The sequence below is a fragment of the Dryobates pubescens genome, chromosome Z, assembly GCF_014839835.1.
Source record: "Dryobates pubescens isolate bDryPub1 chromosome Z, bDryPub1.pri, whole genome shotgun sequence".
Taxonomy (NCBI): domain Eukaryota; kingdom Metazoa; phylum Chordata; class Aves; order Piciformes; family Picidae; genus Dryobates; species Dryobates pubescens.
In genome coordinates this window covers 65,817,524-65,839,259 of record NC_071657.1, presented here as the reverse complement: position 1 = coordinate 65,839,259, position 21,736 = coordinate 65,817,524, and the positions used below count along the sequence as shown (strand labels likewise).

Sequence of the window (21,736 nt, the reverse complement as noted above, 5' to 3'; positions counted from 1 at the left end):
TAGCTGGCAGATGCAAAATGATGATTCAGAGTGGGATAGCAGCTAAAGGTCAGGTCTCCCAGGTAATAAGCAGGGAAGAATGTGTTCAGAGAAGGGCCACGAGGATGAGCAGAGGGCTGGAGCACCTCTCCTATGAGGACAACCAGCACCAGAACAAGAGGACACAGTCTCAAGCTGCGCCAGGGGAGGTTTAGACTCGAAGTGAGGAGAAAGTTCTTCACTGAGCAAGTCGTTTGTCATTGGAATGTGCTGCCCAGGGAGGTGGTGGAGTCACCGTCCCTGGAGGTGTTCAAGAGGAGATTGGATGTGGCACTTGGTGCCATGGTCTAGTCGTGAGGTCTGTGGTGACAGGTTGGACTCGATGATCTTTGAGGTCTCTTCCAACCTTAGTAATACTGTGATACTGTGACAGACTGAAGGAGTTGGGGCTGTTCAGTCTGGAGAAGAGAAGGCTCCGAGGTGACCTCATTGTGGCCTTCCAGTATCTGAAGGGGGCTACAAGAAGGCTGGGGAGGGACTTCTCAGGATCTCAGGTAGTGACAGGACTAGGGGGAATGGAATGAAGCTGGAGGTGGGGAGATTGAGGCTGGAGGTGAGGAGGAAGTTTTTCCCCATGGGAGTGGTGAAGCCCTGGAATGGGTTGTGCAGGGAGTTGGGTTGGGGTGCCGTCCCTGGAGGTGTTTAAGCCCAGGCTGGATGAGGCTCTGGCCAGCCTGATGTAGTGTGGGGTGTCCCTGCCCGTGGCAGGGGGGTTGGAACTAGGTGATCCTTGTGGTCCCTTCCGACCCTGACTGATATTATGATACTAAGAGGGCAAAAGAATAACCAGCAGACAGGCAGAGAAAGGAGTGTAAAGCGTGGGAACAATACTGCCATCTCACACGTCTTTGAACAGTTCTGCTGTGACTAAATTCAAACGAGGCAAAGCACCTCAAACCTGGCAGAAGTTCAGGCTCTTCAGTAACAGGGAACATGGAAGAAGGTTTCCATGTGTCAGAGAGCTCCATGCATGAAGTACTCTGTGCTTCAGTAGTCATTTCAAACCCAGCATAGAAACCACAGAATCACAAAACAGTTTGGGTTGGATGGGACCTTGGAGATCATCTAGTTCCATTCCTTGCCATGCTCACTTGGGCATCAACTCCATGGACAAATGCCTTAGGCAATGACAATAACCAGAATATTTTACAGATCAGCATGAGGGCTAAGACTTTCCAGTGTAGAATAATTTGTTCTAGTAAGGGTGCAAAGAGAAGATGCTTTCACAGCAGTAGATTGCAGTGTGGCAGTACCAGTTGTAGGTGGTTGTGTAGGGAAAATGAAGCTCCTGGGACACTTCAGAGGCTTCAGTGAAAATACAAGAATAAAAAGATCAGTTCTGTATAATGGTACTGCTAAAGGTTTTGTTTTGAAGGGCATGGGGGCAAGGGAAGGGAAGAGTAAGAAGGCAATGGGTTTATACATGAATAAATGAATCTGGAGCCCCCTGTAATTATTTTTGACATCTCACCTCAGTCACAAAATGGTTTGGGCTGGAAGGGACCTTAAAGACCATCTAGTTCTGCCCTCCCTGCTATGGCCAGTGACACTTTCCACTGGACCAGGTTGCTCAAATATCCATCCAAGCTGGCTTTGAACACCTCTAGGAATGTGGCATCCACAGCCTCTCTGAGCAAACTGTGCCAGTGCCTCACTACCCTCACAGTAAACAATTGCTCCTTCATCTAATCTAATCTAATCTAAAACTACCCTCTGTTTAAAACCATTATCCTTTTTTCTGTCACTACATGCCCTTGTAAAATGTCCCTCTCCAGAATTCCTTTAGGCCTTGTTTAGGTACTGAAAGGCCACTATGATGTCTATCCAAAGTTTCTCTTGCTGAGGCTGAACAACCCCAACTCAGCCTGTCCTCACTGCACTTTGAAAGCGCACTTTGCTGGATCATGTTGAGCTGCTTGTTAACCAACATCCCCAAGTCCTTCTCCACAGGGCTGCTGTTAACCCATTTCTCAGCCTGTGTTTATGGATACCTGCCCAGACCCAGGTGCAGGTCGTTGCACTTGGCCATGCTGAACTTCAGGGGGTTTGCAGGGGCTTACTTCTCAAGCTCGTCCAGGTCCCTCTGGATGATATCCCATCCCTCCAGCATGTTGACCTATTGCATCCAATGTGTGCATTTTCCACAAAGCCAGCGTTGTGAGCACAGCCTGGGCTGTGCTGTTTGCAAAACCTGGTGATTTATTGTTTTATTTGTAGTGATAGGTCCCAGAGCATGATTCACTTATCATAGTCACGGAGTGGTTCGGATTGGAAGGAACCTTTAAAGGTCACCTAGTCCAACCCCTCCCTGCTTTGAGCAGGGACATCTAAGTAGATCAGGTTGCTCAAAGTTCAGAGTGTAAAGTTTGCTCTCGAAAAGCTCCACCTCTTCAACTGCTGTCGCCTTCTAGCCTCAGCACGACGTAGTGCTCGGAAGGAGGAAGCCTGACAAGCTGAAAGACTGCATTGTGAATGTACATCATGTATATTGTGAATGTACATCATGTATATTATCCTACAGACCTTGGACTTTTTGATGCAGTCACAAGGTAAAACTGCAAAAGCGTGCTATCTGTAACTCGTTGATGTGCCCTCACGTCTTGTGTAATCCCGGCTGCAACAGCTTACAACGCCTCTGCCAGACGACCACGGCACACTGTACTGGCATCGCAGCTGAAGCGCAGTCTGCACACACGGGGCCTTCTCCTGTCCCTGGCGAATCGTCCTTACAATCCTCTTTCCAACGAGCAGCTGCAGGAAGCTTATCTTCCAAATGACCACAAACAACACTCGCGGGGTGCCGGGATACGCACAAGGGTCGCATGCCCCAGACGTGTCGGGGCAGCCCGTGGCTCTCCCCTGCTCCTCACCACCCCTGCGGGCGCAGCGAAGGGCTGAGCACAGGGCAGGGCACAGGGCAGGGCACAGGGCAGGGCACAGGGCAGGGCACGGCAGCCACCTGCCTCTCCCCACCGAGATGCTCCGCGGGTCCCCGCCCTCAGCGCCGCCGAGGCCCCCGCGGGCTGCCCGCCGCGCTGCCTGACGGCGGCTGCCGAACACCAGTCGCAGACAGCGGTCTTGGAGGGCTGGGTGCCGCCGGGGTTCCGTGGCTGTGGCTGCCATCCCGGCGGCAGGCGGCCCCCGGCGCTCAGGCGGACAGGCCCGGCGCCATCAGGGCCCCGTGGGGCGGGACGGTGGCGGGCTGGCCGCGGGGGCGCTGGCGGTGCTGGCGGTGCTGCTGGAGGCAGGTTAGTGCCGGCGGAGGAGCGCTGTCACCACCGTGCTCTCCCTTCTCGTCCGAGGGGGCTCGGCCGCCCGCATTGCTGGGGCGCGAACGGGCGTGCGCAGCCCTCCGCGTCTGGGGAACGGGAGCTCGGTGTCTCCCCTGGTGCGGGGTGGACCAGCCCACCGGCTCGCTGTGAACCGGCGGGAAAAGGCGGCACCGTCTCCTTGACGGGGAGGGGTAGCGGTGTCCTTGTGCCTTTCCCAGCCTGGCCAGGGGAGAGGAAGATACCTGTCCTGCTCGCGGGGCAGGGGACCGGCCGCGGGGCTTTGCAGCGAGCGGCTTCCAGGCCCGGCGCCTCAGGGCGCTGTGGCCGCTCCACAGGGGAGGCCGTGTGGGCTCTCTGTGGGGTTGGATGGGTAGCTGTGATGCCTGCGGCCCTCCTTCCCTCAGCCCTGAATCTGGGCCGCTCAACTGCCTTCTGTTGCTCTTCAGGGGCTCCAGCTACGCTGTCGAGCTTGTGATGGCATCTGAGGGAAAGGCCTGGCCTTCACCCTTGGCACTGCAGAGGTCCAGTGTGGTGGTCTGGTGGTGAGCAAAAAGGAGCAGGAGATGGGGGAGGCTTGTCTTGCATAAACGTTGGAGGCAACCCTGCCGTGCAGAGCAGCCCCTCCGTGACCACAACATAGCTATGCCATTGCAAACCATGCTACAGTGGGACAAAGCCTCTTTCCCTATAGACTGTGGCCTCTTGCTAATATAGAATAGAATAGAATGGAATGGAATGGAATAGAATAGAATAGATCAGGTTGGAAGAGACCTCAGAGATCATCAAGTCCAACCTATCACCCAACACCATCTAATCAACTAAACCATGGCACCAAGTGCCTCATCCAGGCTCTTTTTAAACACTTCCAGTGATGGTGACTCCACCACCTCCCTGGGCAGCACATTCCAATGGCCAATCTCTCTATAGAATTTCTTCCTAACATCCACTCTGAACCTCCCCTGGCACAGCCTGAGACTGTGTCCTCTTGTTCTGGTGCTGGTTGCCTGGGGGAAGAGACCAACCCCCACCTGGCTACAACCTCCCTTCAGGGAGTTGTTCAGAGCAATAAGGTCTCCCCTGAGCCTCCTCTTTCTCCAGGCTAAGCAACCCCAGCTCCCTCAGCCTCTCTTCACAGGGCTGTGCTCCAGACCCCTCCCCAGCCTCATTGCCCTTCTCTGTACACATTACAGCAACTCAACATCTTTCCTAAATTATTTCCCTAATAGCGCATGTAGGTTCTTTAGACTGACAAAGACCAGGTGGGAGCTGGTCTCATGTCTTGAGCAGCCTGAATTACCATGTGGCTCCATCCAATTGCTGCAGCCATAGTGCCTGCACAGAGGTGAGGTTCCTCTGACATGTTGGGCTGTGCCTATGAAAGCTGAGTTACTGAAGTTTTTCATGTCTTTCTTGCATGGCATGAACTTTATACTTAAGATTAGGCTATGCTGGAAACTGGCTTTGCAAATAACTTCAGTAATTCCTGAATAAATGCACTGTGAAAAAGGGGACAAACAGAGATCTAGGGTAAAAGAGGAATAGCAACAACAAAAGAAGTCCTATTTCTGTTAAACTGAGGACAGACTGAAGGAGTTGGGGCTGTTCAGTCTGGAGAAGAGAAGGCTCCAAGGTGACCTCATTGTGGCCTTCCAGTATCTGTAGGGGGCCTACAAGAAGGCTGGGAAGGGACTTGTCAGGATCTCAGGTAGTGATAGAACTAGGGGGAATGGAATGAAGCTGGAGGTGGGGAGATTGAGGCTGGAGGTGAGGAGGAAGTTCTTCCCCATGAGAGTGGTGAAGCCCTGGAATGGGTTGTCCAGGGAGGTGGTTGAGGCCTCGTCCCTGGAGGTGTTTAAGGCCAGGCTGGATGAGGCTCTGGCCAGCCTGATGTAGTGTGGGGTGTCCCTGCCCATGGCAGGGGGCTTGGAACTAGATGATGCTCGTGGTCCCTTCCAACCCTGACTGATTCTGTGATTCTATGATTCCATTGTCATCAGCTGTGCTTTCCAGTGCAGTTACTCTGCAGTTGTGTGTCTTTGACTAGAGAATTTATATAGTAGCATCTTGTTCAGTTGTCTTTTTAATATCTCTCAGCAGTCAAAATTCCCTGTGTCAGAGTTTAAGTGGCTGAGGGAAGAGTGTTGTGTTTTTTTTTCATGTAGGTAATGCAGAGTCCTCCAAGTTCCATTCTCTTCAGACACATTGTTTGCACTAAGCATTTTACTTAGAGAAGATGTCTCAGAAACATCATGCCCTCTTTTCACATGCAGTGGGTGAAGCTTCCTTTGTAGTTCTCTTACAGACATTTTACCTTGGCCTGTGTTGTAACAGATATACCCTAAACCAAGCATTTTCTTTTCTTGTTGCAGAGAACCAGCAGGAGTAATTAAAGTGCAAGCTCAGAGTTCTCTCTGCGTGTGTATTGTACCTGAGACATCAAGTTCATGTGGTCTTTATCATTGATAAGACAGTCTGCAAAGAGGAAGCTGTCCAGATAGAAAACAAAATTTTTGAAGGCAGGTCCTAACATTAACTAGAGAGAGGAGGACATTTTTTTACAGTGAGGGTGGTGAAACACTGGCACAGGTTACCCAGAGAGGTGTTAGAAGCTTCATCCCTGGCAACACTCCAGATGGGGTTGGACACGGCCCTCAGCAACCTGATGGGCAGAGTCCAAGGGCAGGAGATTGAACACATCCAAGTGCCAGGTGCTGCACATTGGCCACAGCAACCCCATGCAGAGCTACAGGCTGGGGTCAGAGTGGCTGGAGAGCAGCCAGGCAGAGAGGGACCTGGGGGTACTGGTTGATGGTAGGCTGAACATGAGCCTGCACTGTGCCCAGGCAGCCAGGAGGGCCAATGGCATCCTGGCCTGCATCAGGAACAGTGTGGCCAGCAGGAGCAGGGAGGTCATTGTGCCCCTGTACACTGCACTGGTTAGGTCACACCTTGAGTCCTGTGTCCAGTTCTGGGCCCCTCAGTTTAGGAAGGAGGTTGACTTGCTGGAACGAGTCCAGAGAAGGGCAACAAAGCTGGGGAGGGGTTTGGAGCACAGCCCTATGAGGAGAGGCTGAGGGAGCTGGGGTTGCTTAGCCTGGAGAAGAGGAGGCTCAGGGGAGACCTTATTGCTGTCTACTGCTACGTTAGGGGAGGTTATAGACAGGCAGAGGTTGGTCTCTTCTCCCAGGCACCAGAACAAGAGGACACAGTCTCAGGCTGCACCAGGGGAGGTTTAGGCTGGATGTTAGGAGCAAGTTCTACACAGAGAGTGTGATTGCCCATTGGAATGTGCTGCCTGGGGAGGTGGTGGAGTCACCATCACTGGAGGTGCTCAGGAGGAGACTTGATAGGATGCTTGGTGCCGTGGTTTAGTTGGTTAGGTGGTGCTGGATGGTAGGTTGGATGCAATGCTCTTGAGGGTCTCTTCCAACCTGGTCTGGTCTATTCTATTCTATTCTATTGTATTCTGATCCAGTGGAAGATGTCTCACTGCAAGGGAGTTTGACTAGGTAATGTTTAAAGGTCCCTTCCAACCAAAGCATTCTATGCTTCCACTGCATGTTTTTTAAACCTATGTATTACACTTCCTGTCTCTAACCAAGACAGCTCAACATGAAACAGCTGTGGTGACTTGCTGGTGATGGCAGATCAGGTAGTTGTTGCTGCCTGACAAACAGGAGAAAAGCTTTTGTATCCTGCATTTTTGAAGGAATGGCAAACATGATTGTGGAGCAAAATACAGCACCTGCCACACAGATAATGATCTGAAGAGAGGCTTTTAGCCAGATGACTTTTGTAATAACCTCACTGTTTCTTCCCCAGTGCCTTTAGAGGACACAGTCTCAGGCTGCACCAGGGGAGGTTTAGGCTGGAGGTTGGGAGGGAGTTTTACACAGAGAGAGTGATTGCCCACTGGAATGGGCTGCCCGAGGAGGTGGTGGGGTCGCTGTCACTGGGGGTGTTCAGGGCGAGGCTTGACAGGATGCTTAGTTGCATGGTTTAGTTGATTAGGTGGTGTTGGATGATAGGTTGGACACGATGATCTTGAAGGTCTCTTCCAACCTGGTCTATTCTATTCTATTCTATTCTATTCTATTCTATTCTATTCTATTCTATTCTATTCTTTACCCTTTGCTGGCTTCTGTTCTGGGCTGTCTCCTGTACCTGTTTGAATCATAAAATCATAGAGTCAGCAAGGTTGGAAGAGACCTCAAAGATCATCAAGTCCAGCCTGTCACCCAAGACCTCATGCCTATTAGACCATGGCACCAAGTGCCACATCCAGTCCCCTCTTGAGCACCTCTATGGATGGTGACTCCACCACCTCCCTGGGTGTCAAAGTTTGCTGTTCACTCCTGCTTTGCAAGAGGACTGAAATAACCCTTTGAGGTGCTGAACATCTTTGAGCCTTGAGAGCTTCTAGGCAAAATCCATGCTGGCGCACTGGCAGACAACCTCAGAGTGAGCTAAGAGTTAGAGCAGCTGATTCGTGCTGGGGGCCGGATCGCCATAGATCTCGCCTGAAAAAACAGAACTGACAATACGCACTTGTGCAGAGCGTTCTGAGCTTTATAGTCAGAGCACTGTGTCATTGCTGAGTACTATTATCTTTATTTTTACTCGAACAGTGCCATTGGTGTCGATGGGACTTGCCAAAATGTGCTTGCTGAGACCTTGAACCGGCAATACCAGACCTAATGATCCTCTTCCCAGCGGTCTTAGCTGTTCAGAGAATATTTTGACGTGCACAAATAAAGACACTTAAAGAACAAATAGCACCTGATTTCCATATACAGAGTCTTTGGGAAAACACCACCCCATCAATTATGTATTTTTTTTAAACACTGCCTTTTATTTCTCTGTCTGAAGGGGCCCATTTAATACTGCGAGTAATGTTCTGAGTAATACCGGGCTTGGCACAAATGAGGCGCTTAACTCAGTTCCTTATTTTTATTATCCATTGTCTGCTAACCACTTTTCTGTTGTTTCATTTATTTGCCTTTTCCCCAGAGAAGGGAGGATGGCAGCTCGGCGTGTGCTGAAAGCTGTCTTGGTGGATCTCAACGGCACACTTCACGTTGAAGACTCGGCTGTGCCAGGCGCGCAGGAAGCTCTTAAAAGGCAAGCTACCTTTTTTGGTTTCCTCTGATAAGTTCTGTCAGCACAGAGGTGCTTCTTGGAATGGACCTGAAGCTGCTCCCTTTTTGTGCTGTTGTAGATAAGCAAATACGTGGCCAAATTCTGCTTTTATTTACACCTGTGTTGGTACCAGGAGAAACCAGCAAAAGGCCTAAATGAAAAGTTGGCATCACAGAATCACCAAGGTTGGAAGAGACCTCAAAGATCATCAGGTCCAACCTGTCACCACAGACCTCATGACTAAACCATGGCACCAAGTGCCACATCCAATCCCCTCTTGAACACCTCCAGGGATGGTGACTCCACCACCTCCCTGGGCAGCACATTCCAATGGCAAACAACTCGCTCAGTGAAGAACTTTCTCCTCACTTCGAGTCTAAACTTCCCCTGGCACAGCTTGAGACTGTGTCCTCTTGTTCTGGTGCTGGTTGCTTAAGAGACCAACTCCCTCCTGGCTACAGCCACCCTTCAGGTAGTTGTAGACAGCAATGAGGTCTCCCCTGAGCCTCCTCTTCTCCAGGCTAAGCAACCCCAGCTCCCTCAGCCTCTCCTCACAGGGCTGTGCTCAAGGCCTCTCCCCAGCTTTGTTGCCCTTCCCTGGACACGTTCAAGTGTCTCGATGTCCTTCTTAAACTGAGGGGCCCAGAACTGGACTCAGGACTCAAGGTGTGGCCTAACCAGTGCAGAGTCCAGGGGCACAATGACTTCCCTGCTCCTGCTGGCCACACTGTTCTTGAAAATATGCCACCTGAGGCTCCAGATCTTTCTGAAGTTGCTCTCTTTGTCTTTGAAAGTATTTTTTAATTCAGAATGTTTCAGCAGCCTTAACTGAAGTGGAAAGTAAAGCTAACCTGAATTACCCAACATACACTGAAGTCACTTCAGCTCAGCTGGTCCCCAGTGCTTTGTTTAACTACAGGAACCTAATTGTATGTCTGAGCCCTTTGTCTGTGGTGAGCTAAGGTAGAATAACAGAGCAGCTTGGTGCAGTGTGCAAGGCATCCTTTGCAGAGTTCTCATGTAATTTGTCATTAGGAAAGGGGTCTTTACTACTAGGGGGGTGGGATACTGGAAGAAGTTGAAGGTCCCATCCCTGAAGACATTCAAGGTCAGGCAGGCATGGTGGGCCTCTGAGCAAACTGATCTAGTTGGGGATGTCCCTGCTTACTTCAGAGGGGTTTGACTAGGTGACCTTTAACGGTCCCTCTAGGTAAACAAACACAGCTGCTTTTTTAGGATGGGAAACATTTGATAATACAGCCCATGTGCTGTGGAAATTTCAACTCACTAACAAACAGGACAGTTTCTTTTCTGATGAAAAGTTGCCCAGAGAAACTGAGGTGTAGCAAAATGAATGGGAAAGCAGGATATGGCCCACCAGGATACTTGTAATGTTGTATCACACTGTTTTCCTAGGAGGAACTGTGCTGAGTTAAGAATGAGACATTTTTACTGGAGTTTTATTGGCTGCTTAAATTTTCACAAAGCTAGACTGCTGCTCAGAGGAAAAGTTCACAGAGGGATTAGGAAACTCTGCATTTCTTTTAAAAAAATAAGTGTGTGGAAATAATTATTTCCTGAAGGTGTAAAATTGCAGCCAAGTAAAAACTTCTAAAGCATTGGGTGCTTTTCTATTACCCATTCATTGGACCTTGTCTACCTGGTCTTTCATGCTGTAGGGAGAACTTGTTCCAGATGAGGGTCAACATTCAACCTGATCTATTCTATTCTATTCTATTCTATTCTATTCTATTCTATTCTATTCTATTCTATTCTATTCTATTCTATTCCATTCCATTCCATTCCATTCCATTCCATTCCATTCCATTCCATTCCATTCCATTCCATTCCATTCCATTCCATTCCATTCCATTCCATTCCATTCCATTCTCCAAAATCTGTGTATGTATATAAAAGTAGTGATACTGTCAAAAGTTGCTCAGTATGTCCTGTCTACTGCTCATTTCTGAGCCCCTCAGGCAGAAGGCTGGATAGAAGAAATAGCTTCTGTAGAATCAGAAGACAAACTGCTTTATAAAGTCATTGGTTCTTCTCTGTTTTCTGCTTCTGCTTAATTCCTGCTGAGCTGTGCTCATGCAGGCCCTGTCCGGGCTCTGAGAAGGGAAGGGGAAGATAAGGGTTGAGATGCAGGGAGAGTGTGATGCTATTTCTCAGCTTCAGCTTGTCACAGGTGTAGAGAGCAGCTGTCATCATTTCACTGCAAAGAACAGCAGGTCTTTTTGCTTAGAAGTTTGAAAAAATACTTTCTCATGCCTTCTTTGTGCTAATCCACATCATTGTCCTTCCTAACAGGAAGCCAAAGTGATTGGCATGCAGTTTGCAGTGTATCTTTCTGAGCAGCAGACCAGACAGGAGAACAAAGTGGCAGGTGCAAGCCAGTCTCCACCACTGACCAACTTGTTTCTGATGTTCCTCCTGCAGTCACGATGCAAGTGTTTGTTTCTATAGCAACAAACAGAAAGTGATGGTGGGGGAATAATTAAAGGGAGCACTGTTGAAATTGTCACTTAAGATTGTCTGATTGTATGACAGTGTGTACTGCCAGTGCAGGGCAGTAATGTGCTTTTATGTGATACTGGTGTTTCTCAGTAAGGGGAGATACAGCTGCAGAAGCTGGTATAAAACCTCCACACACGTAACACTGGCCTGTGGAGCATCCTGCATCTCCAAATCAGCCACAGCTGCTGTGAAATTCCTCTGGCATGTGGAATTCAATATATTAATTTAGCATCAAGGTTCGTTTTTCACTTTGGTCCAGGATGCAGTTGATCCAGAAAACAGGGCTGGTTTATTTATTATGTAGTCTGACCTCAAAGGCTTTTTAAACTCACAGCTGTTGATCATTGATGAGTTTGTTACTATGACAAAGCTGGAGTTTGGATTCTCCTTTTTGCTCCTGGCCTTTCCTCCAAGCAGGAGAGACTTGATCTTGTTCTGATAGCTGTATTTCTTGCCATCTATTTCACATTGCCCTCCAGTTCCACAGAAGTGAACAACTTTGTGGTTCTTGTGTGACACCAGTCCTCTGGTGTAGTGGGTGGGAATTTCCCATTACATTAACTAGGCACAGCCAGCTCAGATGGAGGCAGATAGAAGGTGCATTTGCAAAGCAAAAACTACACTCTACAATGGAATGCAGTGAATAGGCACAAAATACACAGGTATTTACAATCAGAAAATCCCTCTGGGATCCCAGAGAGCAGGGAGCTGCTCCACTGCCCCCCTAAAAACCTCCCAAAGCCCCCTTGTACCAAAAGGGAGAGAAGCTGGAAGACGAGCAGTGTTAATCTTACCTGTTTCTCAAGGCCAGCCAGAAAGCAATGAGGTTCTCCCCAGCAAAGCAGAACAGCCAAGCAGCTAAAGAAGAAGAAAAGGAATGGGGCTGAAAGCAAAATGTGTGAGATGTTTATAGAACCCTTGCTTCTATCCCAGATACTCTGTCCAATGAAATTTGTTTAGAACAATCTTTTGTTTCCCTTTTTACACCCAGTGGTGAATCGTTTATATTTCTCTACTTTTCTGCTTGAAATCTGCATCTAACTTTTCAAGGCTTAGCCTAAAACTGCCACACCTGGGGATGTGTAGTCTTTTTGTCTGCAGCCTGTAGAGGAACAGTCCTTGTTTGGTCCCATTTTGATGTAGATAGGAAGGTGTTGTGACCAGCTTGCCTTTGCTCTTCGTCCGTCAGGCTGCGCGGCGCACCAGTTACCATTCGCTTTGTGACCAACACAACAAAGGAGTGCAAGAGAGATCTGCTGGAGAGGCTGACAAAGCTGGGATTTGACATTGCAGAAAATGAGATCTTCACATCTCTGACAGCAGCCAGAAATCTCCTGGAGCAAAAGCAAGTGCGGCCTCTCCTCCTGGTGGATGACAAGGCCCTGTCTGACTTCACAGGTGAGGTGGTAAGAAAGCAGCGTGGGGGAAGTCACTGAACTACTTGAGGCAAAAGAGTGCTCTCTGTTCTGTAGAATGACAGACTTGAATAGAATAGAAATAGACTAGACTAGAGTAGAATAGAATTAACCAGGTTGGAAAAGACCTGGCAAAGATCATCAAGTCCAACTTACCATCCAACACCACTGAATCAACTAAACCATGGCACCAAGTGCCTCATTCAGTCTCTTCCTAAACACCTCCAGTGATGGTGACTTCACCACCTCCCTGGGCAGCAAATATGCTGCTGGCCATGATGATGCCTGAAATTCTAAACTCTCCAGATTCATAAAGGTCCTTTGTTTTAAATTAATGATAGACAGCCTGAAGTGAGAGATTCTTGAGGAGTACTGTGAAATAGTCAGGAATTCAGGTAATTTCCAGTGGAGGGGAAAAAAACAAGTAATGCTTATCACCAGATCATCAGTTTTATTGCACCAGTACTGATTAGTTTCATTGCAAGGTTGTGTTAATTTGTTAGAAATCAGGTTTCCCTCAGCTGTTGCACAGAGGTTTTGCTCATAAAGAGCTGACAAGCCATCATGTGAGCTCATGCAGAAGGCTCTCTCTCTTAACAGATCATTACTAAATGTTAAATCTCCTGGTGGTTATCATTAACTTACCTTGTACTGAACATCTAGGCCTCACTCCATGTACTTTGGTGCCATAACTGATGGCTGAAAATTTATCACCCTGATTTCTCTTTAAAGTCCTGCTTTAGTTTCAGATGTTCCCATTTCCTTCCCTCAACAATAAGGGGATTAGAAGATATATTCTGACTTGGACATGTCTGATGGTTGCCTGAAGGTAGAACACTTAGTCCTTGACTTAACCACTTTGTTGTTGTTTTAAGCATGGTGACAAATAGCCACTTTTTAACATACTGAGAGTTCAAAGCTGAGCCTTTCACTGAAAGTCAAGAAAGCAAAGATGTGGATGGCCTGCCCACTGCTCTCTGCCCCTGAACTGAAATCCTTATGAATGTGAAACTTAAGTAGGTTATAATCTTGGTAGTAACTAGAGGGTTCCTGTTAAATTTTAGTGCCACAGTCTAGTCAGTAATCTTCAGAAAGATAAGTGTTGAGGAAAAAAGCCTCTAAGGGCTCTGAGAGCAATGAAACCTGATAATCTATTCTACATAATATTGTATCCTGATAAGTATGCCTCTAGCAGTATTCTGTATTTGCATGCTTGGGAAGGCTTTCTGGGGTCAGAGACAGCAGCTGTTGCACTGAAGGTATTTAAATCAGTTTAATCTCCATCTATTTGGGATCTTTGCATCAGTTTTACAGTAGCTGATGCTAATTTTTATAAAAAATGGCAGAGAGATCCATGGAGAGTGTTGGTGGCATTGTATCTGTTACCTGGCACTTGGATGTGTTCAGTCTCATGCCCTTGGACTCTGCCCATCTGTCCAGCCTGGCAAGGTCCCTCTGCAGAGCTCTTCTACCCTCTAACAGATCAACTCCTGCCCTCAGCTTGGTGATGATGGACTCAATGCCCTCATCCAGATCATCAGTAAAGATATTGAACAGGATGGGGCCCAGCACTGGTCCCTGGGGCACACCACTAGTGCCTGGCTGCCAGCTGGCTGTGGCACCATTCACCACCACTCTCTGGCCTCAGCCTTCAGCCAGTTCCTAACCCAGCTCAGAGTGCTGCTGTGCAAGCCAGGGGGCTGACAGCTTGGCCAGGAGTTTGCTGTGGGGCACAGTGTCAAAGGCCTTGCTGTACAAAGTACAATGCTTCAAATTCCCATTAATGGCTACTATTGAATTGTTCTTGGCTAATCTCTCTACTGAAGTTGTTCACAGATGGATGAATGTAATGTATTCTTGGTGAAAAGACCCAAGTGCTTTTAAGAGAGATGTCACCAATCCGCATGGCGTCTCCCTCAGAGATGCATTTTGCTGTCTGAGCTGACTGAAGGGCATGTGGCAGGAGATGGCAGCCAGCAGGCTACAATGACAGCCCCTGGAGACCTTGGAGCTCTCATTGTCCCTGTAAAGGTGTGGAATATAATGCTGTGTGAAGGCAGAACAAAGCCCCCATCAGGTGCAGGATACAGCTAATAACTTAACCTGTCATCAATAAAACCATCTGGTATTTCTGTTCCTCCTCTAGGTGTTGCTCTGCTTCCATTGCTGGTTCTGTGCACAGGTGACACTGCCATGTAAAAAGAGTTGTTCTCTGGAGGAGTTCAGGACAAAGGATGTGCAAACTATTCTCAAGGAGAGCAATGCACATTACAAAAAAGACCTTCCAGAAATGCAGTGCAAATCTAGTGTAAAACTTCTAGATCATACTGCAGTGCTGTCTACCATCATAACCAGGCTGATATGTAGAGCAGCAGTCAGGCTTTGTACACACTGGGTGGAGTTTTCTCTGACTAGAAAGAGCAGAAATACTGTGTGGAATTCACTGGTCTTTCTGCTCTCCTGTTCCACAAAGCAGATGAATATATATATAAACAGATTCTTAGATAACAGGGAGTAATGCAGTTTAAAAAGTGATTTGAGCAGCCTGCTGCATTTCAGTGGAGGCACTGGGAGAGTGACTGTTTGACAGCTGCATTGTTGTGTTCACTGGAAAGGTTGGCAGAATGTTTTCCTCACTTCTAAAGGGCATAAAACCAGTCTGCATGGTGTGTCTGTGCCAGAAAGTGCTCATTTTTGATGTAACTGCAAACACTGACTGCATACTGCAATGTAGGAGCAAAATTCTCCTGAGTGAAGAGTCCTGTTCTGATTTTCCAGGTATAGCCACTGATGACCCCAATGCAGTGGTGGTAGGACTGGCTCCTGAGCACTTTCACTATGAGATGATGAACAGAGCATTTCGGTAAGCCGGCCTCTCCTCATGGTTTTGTGAGTGGCAGCTGTCTCGTGCTGGGTTCTGTACCTCTGCATGTACAAGGAAACCCTTCCCACATGGGAAGAAGGAAGGGGAATCAATATCCAGCCCTGCTTATTAGAGGTTTCAGTCTGCAGATAAACTGTAGAAATACAGTCATGGCTGCCACTGAGGTGAAAAAGTTGGCAGTGTTTCCAGAGGAGATAACCAGGGGTGTTGGTAAGTATCTGGGAGATGGTTTCTGCATTCAAACCTCCACCCTTGGAGCTCAAATATTACAGGGAAGTTGATGCAGTATTTAGGGCAGAATATTCCTCATTTAACTAGTGCAGGATTTCTGGCAGTTTCTTCTGAAGCATCTTGTGTTGAGGAGTGGCCAGCTTAGTGTGCTGGGCTAGATGAACTTTGGATCTGATCTGGTCTCTCTTATTTTTAAAGGTATTTGTCTTGTGTGCATTAAGAAGAGTGTGTCCAGCAGATCAAGGGAGGTTCTCCTACCCCTTCATGCTGCCCAAGTGAGACCTCCCCTGGAATATTGTGTCCAGTTCTGGGCTCCCTATTTCAAGAGGGACAAGCATCTACTTGACAGAGTCCAATGGAGGGCTGCAAGGATGATTAAGGGATTGGAGGAAAGGCTGAGAGACCTGGGGCTGTTTAGTCTGGAGAGGAGAAGACTGAGAGGGGATCTAATAAATGTTAGTAAATATATGAGGGCTGGGTGTCAGGAAGGAAGGGACAGGGACAGCCTCTTCTCAGTTGTGCCCTGTGATAGGACAAGGGGCAATGGATATAAACTACAGCACAGGAATTTCCACCTCAGCATGAGGAGGAACTTCTTCACTGTAAGAGACACACAGCACTGGAACAGGCTCCCCAGAGAGGTAGTGGAGTCTCTTTTCTCTGGAGACTTTCAATACCTGTCTGGCTGCATTCCTGTGGCAGATTATATGGTTGTATGGTCCTCTGGCAGAGGGGCTGGACTCAAAGATCTCCAGAGGTCCCTTCCAGCCCCTAACATCCTCTGATCCTGCATGTTGATTAAAGGACAAATGTGGTAATTTTTTTCAGTGGCTGTGCCTGAGTGAGGATGCAGTAGTGTGTGAAAAGGTGCATAGCCATGCATCTTTTTCTCTTTCTAGCTCAGCACAGTGCTCTTGATTTTAGCTTGGAAAAACCTTTTATCTTCAAAGACTGGAACATGAGCCTGTTGCTGAATTCATTCCCTGTAATGTGACTTTTGTCTCTTGTGAAATGTGCAAAGAAAGGTTATCCAAGGGCACCCCTTACCCTGCACCCCAGCAGAGCCTGCACAGTGTCCATCTTCACAGAATCACCAAGGTTGGAAGAGACCTCAAAGATCATCAAGTCCAACCTGTCACCATGGACCTCATGACTAGACCATGGCACCGAGTGCCACATCCAATCCCCTCTTGAACACCTCTTGAGTCCTGTGTCCAGTTCTGGGCCCCTCAGTTTAGGAAAGATGTTGAGCTGCTGGAAGGTGTCCAGAGAAGGGCAACAAAGCTGGGGAGGGGTTTGGAGCACAGCCCTGTGAGGAGAGGCTGAGGGAGCTGGGGTTGCTTAGCCTGGAGAAGAGGAGGCTCAGGGGAGACCTTCTTGCTGTCTACAACTCCCTGAAGGGAGGTTGTGGCCAGGTGGGGGTTGGTCTCTTCTCCCAGAAAACCAGTTCAGTTCAGTTCTTCACTGAGAGAGTCGTTTGCCATTGGAATGTGCTGCCCAGGGAGGTGGTGGAGTCACCATCCCTAGAGGTGTTTAGGAAGAGCCTGGATGAGGCACTTGGTGCCATGGTTTAGTTGATTAGATGGCGTTGGGTGATAGGTTGGACTTAATCTCAAAGGTCTCTTCCAACCTGGTCTAGTCTAGTCTAGTCTACTCTAGTCTATTCTACCTGGAGGACTCCTCTAGCACGTGTCCTGTTGGTGCAGGACACGTAGCTGCTGTCTCTGCTGTAAGGGAGAACTACCAGGAGTGGAAGCATCAAAGATGAGGTCCAGATTCTGTGTAAAGAAGCCCTTTTATACTCCCAGTTATTACTTTGCTGTCACTGGTCCACTCTTCAGGCACCACGGGTGCTAATCTGACGTGCTCCCTGCCACAAAGGTTTTACAAGGGAAGAGACAAGAGCAGTTAGGTCAGTTGGCAGGTAGAGATGGAACCTCAAGGAGGGTGCATGCTGGTGTATCAGGGCAGAAACAGGCCTGTGAAAGGTGGAAGAATCTCAGCTGTGGGCAGGGAGCAGTTCCCTGTCTGGACCATCACTGCACTCACTTCTTGAAGCCCCCTGGTGCTGTGCTCAGCCAAGACTCCTCCTCCTCACCCGGGGAGGTGGTGGAGTCATCATCATTGGAGGTGTTCAGGAGGAGCCTTGATGGGGTGCTTGGTGCCATGGGTTAGTTGTTTAGGTGGGTTGGATTGGTTGAGGGGTTGGACACGATGATCTTGAAGGTCTCTTCCAACCTGGTCTGGTCCTATTCTATTCTCTTCTATTCTATTCTATTCTAAACACTGCTGTATGGTGTATTATGACCTTCTCACTCTGCTCAGAAGTATTAGGAGTCTGCTTTGAACTATCTTCCACTTGAAATTTCTGATGCCCACTAGCAAGGAGCCCAAATTCAGCTTTGTTTCTAAAAGTCTCAGTAGTAGTGCTAGTAACTGAAGGGTTCCATGGGACACAAATGCATCTAATCTCTGCTTTTAAAATGCAAATTCTTACTGTAATCCGTCCACTGTTAAAATACAAAGTGAAGGTAAAGTGATGCACTTCCTACTTGGGACCCTCTTGAGCACCCCTCTCTGCTGGAAACACAATGCTGTGACAGGTGATACCAACAGCCCCAAGAGTTGCTGGGCTGTGAACTTCCTGACAGCAGCATCCAGAAAGCATCACAGGGTTCTTAGTCCAGGTGAGGAGATGAAGGCTGTGGCCATCAAACCGATCCCTGCAGCCACTGCCTGTGGAGAATGCATTCTGAAATGCATCATGGAGGTTCTACTGTTAGGATGTTTGCCTCAGTGAAAAGTGAGGCTGCTTAGAGTAATGGACCTAATTGCATGAGAGTCATAGACAGGATTTAAAAGTAGTTACCTCTTACAATGCTCAACATAAATTCTGTGTTTGAGGGTTGTGGGTTTTAGCTGTTTCTGGGGAAAATAAAGGAAGGAAGTTTATTTTTAACTCTCCAGATGGATGCTAGCTTGCATTATGATTTGAGGCTTCATGAAAGTCAGTGTCAGCAAATTAAATAACAGCCAGGTGAGGCCTTCAGCTGTAAAATACCATTTCTATTACAGTAATTGTTGTGCTTTCTTCTTCATCCATTCTTCAGGTTGATTTTGAATGGTGCTCCTCTTATAGCTATACATAAAGCCAGATACTTCAAGAAAAAAGATGGCATGGCTCTGGGACCTGGGCCTTTTGTAACTGGGCTGGAATATGCAACAGACACCAAAGCAACAGTGGTGGGGAAGCCAGAGAAAACCTTCTTCCTGGAAGCTCTGCGGGGGATTGGCTGTGCCCCAGAGGAAGCCATCATGATTGGTGATGTATGTGGGGACCTCACCCCCTGACACCTGCCTGTGAACCTAGTGCTCACTTCCACTGCTTGTGGTGCCTCTCAGGAACTGATCTTCCTACAAGCACTGGGATTAAATGAGAACTGAACATTGAACACTCAAAGCTTTCAGGGTTTGCTGCAGTCCATGAGGTTGCTTCTCTGACTTCAGCTGCTGTTTGATCAGGCAGGAATCATGTAGTGAATCATTCCTGTGACAGTTTGTCCAGTCTGTAGCTAGAAGATTTGACTTAGTGTAGCTGCTTCTTAAGTGGCTGGTTGGTGATATGCAAAGCAGAGAATCATAGAATCCCAGAAATGTTTAGGTAGGAAGAGACTTTTAAAATCAAGTCCAGCTGTTAGCCCAGCACTGCCAAGCCACCATCAAACCGTGTCACCAAGTGCCACATCTACATGTCTTTTAACAGCCTCCAGGGATGGTGACTCCACCACTTCCCTGGGCAGCCTGGTTCAGGGCTTGACAGCCATTACCAGGAAGATATTTTTCTGAATGTCCAGCCTCCCCTGACATAACTTGAGGCCACTTCCTCTTGTCCTATTGCTGGTTCCTTGGGAGAAGAGAGTTGTAAGAGAGCAGTAAGGTTTCCTCTCGGCCTCCTTTTCTCCAGGGTAACTAATCCCACTTCCCTCAGCCACTCCTCACAGGACTTGTGCTCTGGAGCCTTCACCAGCTTCCTTCCCCTTCTTTGGACACACTTGAGCATCTTAATGTTCTGTGTGTCATGAAACTGAGCAAATGTGATCTGTGGCCACTAACAGCCCTCTGATCTCCTGTTCTGCCCCAGGACTGCCGAGATGATGTTGGCGGTGCCCAGAACGCAGGCATGCGTGGGATTTTGGTAAGGACTGGTAAGTACTTGCTGGAGCCATCATTCTGGAAGGCAGCTGGGCATTCAGGGATCAGGCCCCGTGTCCTGGCACACTCTCTGCCCACAGTAAAGGTCCATGCTGTGCCCTGTGTTTAACCTTGGTGCCATTCCTGTGGTTTGTTACACCAGGTACATCACCTTCTGCATTTTGGGGTGAATTGTGTTCAGTTCTGGGCTCTGCAGTTCAAGAGAGACAGTGGAGAGCTACAATGATGATGAGGAGACTGGAGCATGTCTCTGATGAGGAAAGGCTGAGACACCTTGGGGCTCTTCAAGTGGGAGAAGACTGAGAGGGGATCTTATCAATGTTGATCAAGATCTAAAGGGCAGGTGTCAGGAGGATGGGGCCAGGCCCCGTTGCAGTGGTGCCAGTAATAGGGCAAAGGGCAATAGGCACAGACTGGAGCTGAAGAAGTTCCATCTGAACATGAGGAAAAACATTCTTTAGGTGTGACAGAGGGCTGGAACAGGCTGTCCAGAGAGGCTGTGGAGTCTCCTCAGGAGACTTTCAGAACCTGCCTGGACATGGTCCTGGGCAGCCTGTTCTGGGTGACCCTGCTCTAGCAGTGGGGTTGGACTAGATGATCTCCAGAGATCTCTTCCAACCCCCACATTCTGTGATTCTGTGAATTCAGCAAACAGGTTTTCTCAGCTGCAGTGGGGCAGCCTGTCAAGCAGGTGATTGAGTCAGGAGAGATCACAGTATTTAATGCTTCAACAGTTCTACAGCAGGGTCTATTATGGGGCAGCTGACCTCATAGGTGCGAAATTTTTGCTCTGAAGGCTAAAGTCTCAAGCACTAACTGTTACTGTGGCATCTTAGATGGCCAAAAGCAGTTGTAGCAATGTAACCTCTGACCGTTCCAGAGCTCCAGTGGCATTCCTTATGATTACACTGGCAAGTACAAAGCCATTTTGCTTCAGACAAAGGTGGAACCACAAGGGACTGGCAGGTGTTATCAGTGTCATTGACAGTGCTGTAGGCTGGGTAAGGTCTGTCTGAAGTGGGAGCTGCTCCTGCCACACAGTACATTATATTGAAAATGAAAGCAAGCAGTCCTGCTTTTCCTCTTAAAATCCACAAGGGAAGCCAACAGCCCAGGTATTTCAAGAACCTACAGGCAGTAGGCAGTGGAAGAGCAGTGCCAGTGCAGCAGCGTGAAACCAGTGCAGGAGTAACTCATGAGCCAGAGCTGCCCCTGAAGGAACCTTCAGTAAGACTCAGTGTTTGTTTAGAGAGGACTTGTGAGATGTTGGTTGGAGACAACCTCAGATGGGCATTTCTTCTTCTGCATCTGTTTGTTACTGCTCTGAGGAAGCTGTAAGTTTCATGGAGGGGAAAGGGATACTGAAAGTAGCTTGGTAACTACATCAGTTTGTTAATGTGTTACAGGTAAATATCGACCGGCAGATGAAGACAAAATCAATCCATCTCCTTACTTAACCTGTGAGAATTTCCCAGAGGCAGTGGAACATATCCTACAGCATCTGCTCTGAGAAAAGGAGCACCTTGTTTCAAAAGGCATCTGTGTAACAGCATTTCCTTTATCCCTGCTTCAAAAACTAAGGTCGCAGGATCAATGCATGCATCACTGTGTCAGAAGCCTAGCCAAGGAAGGGCAGAAGGACTGTGGATACCCAGCAGGCGAGACAGAAAGGCTGCAACCAGCTCAGCTGCTGAAAGGCAGCACGGTAGAGAATCCTATTTATTTTCATTTTTCAGGGCATAACTGGTGAAAGGCCCTGCCTGGGAAGAGCCACGTTCCTGTGCTGAATAAGCTAAACTGAGAACACCCACTGCAAATACTCAAGCAAACAAACCTTGAGGACTTAGCAGAACCTTAGTCAGCCTGCACTGATTTCACTCAGTGTGGCTCTGCTCTGCTTCAGTTTAAAGGTAGAGATTATGCAAATGTAGAAGTTACTTCTAAATTAAAATACCACCATTGTTTAATAATAACTACGGCTGGTATCTTTCCCCCCACCAGCACAGAGCCTGTGCTTTGCTTTT

The 21,736-nt window shown here is 48.2% G+C and overlaps 1 protein-coding gene across 1 annotated transcript; it reads left to right on the top strand.

Annotated features, from left to right (window-relative positions):
- Positions 1-3,263: 3,263 nt before the first annotated feature.
- Positions 3,264-21,405, top strand: HDHD2 (haloacid dehalogenase like hydrolase domain containing 2). Its single transcript, XM_054178486.1, has 7 exons — positions 3,264-3,287; positions 8,322-8,432; positions 12,160-12,368; positions 15,164-15,248; positions 18,611-18,827; positions 19,642-19,705; positions 21,119-21,405. The coding sequence occupies exons 2-7, from the start codon at positions 8,332-8,334 to the stop codon at positions 21,220-21,222; spliced, it is 780 nt and encodes a 259-aa protein (XP_054034461.1). The 5' UTR covers positions 3,264-3,287; positions 8,322-8,331; the 3' UTR covers positions 21,223-21,405.
- Positions 21,406-21,736: the final 331 nt, after the last annotated feature.

Excerpts from the sequence above, each read along its gene's own strand:
- HDHD2 (XM_054178486.1), top strand. The coding sequence starts at position 8,332 with ATGGCAGCTCGGCGTGTGCTGAAAGCTGTCTTGGTGGATCTCAACGGC. Across the intron at positions 8,433-12,159 it reads GCGCAGGAAGCTCTTAAAAG|GCTGCGCGGCGCACCAGTTA; the intron begins GCAAGCTACCTT and ends TTCGTCCGTCAG. Across the intron at positions 15,249-18,610 it reads ATGATGAACAGAGCATTTCG|GTTGATTTTGAATGGTGCTC; the intron begins GTAAGCCGGCCT and ends TCCATTCTTCAG.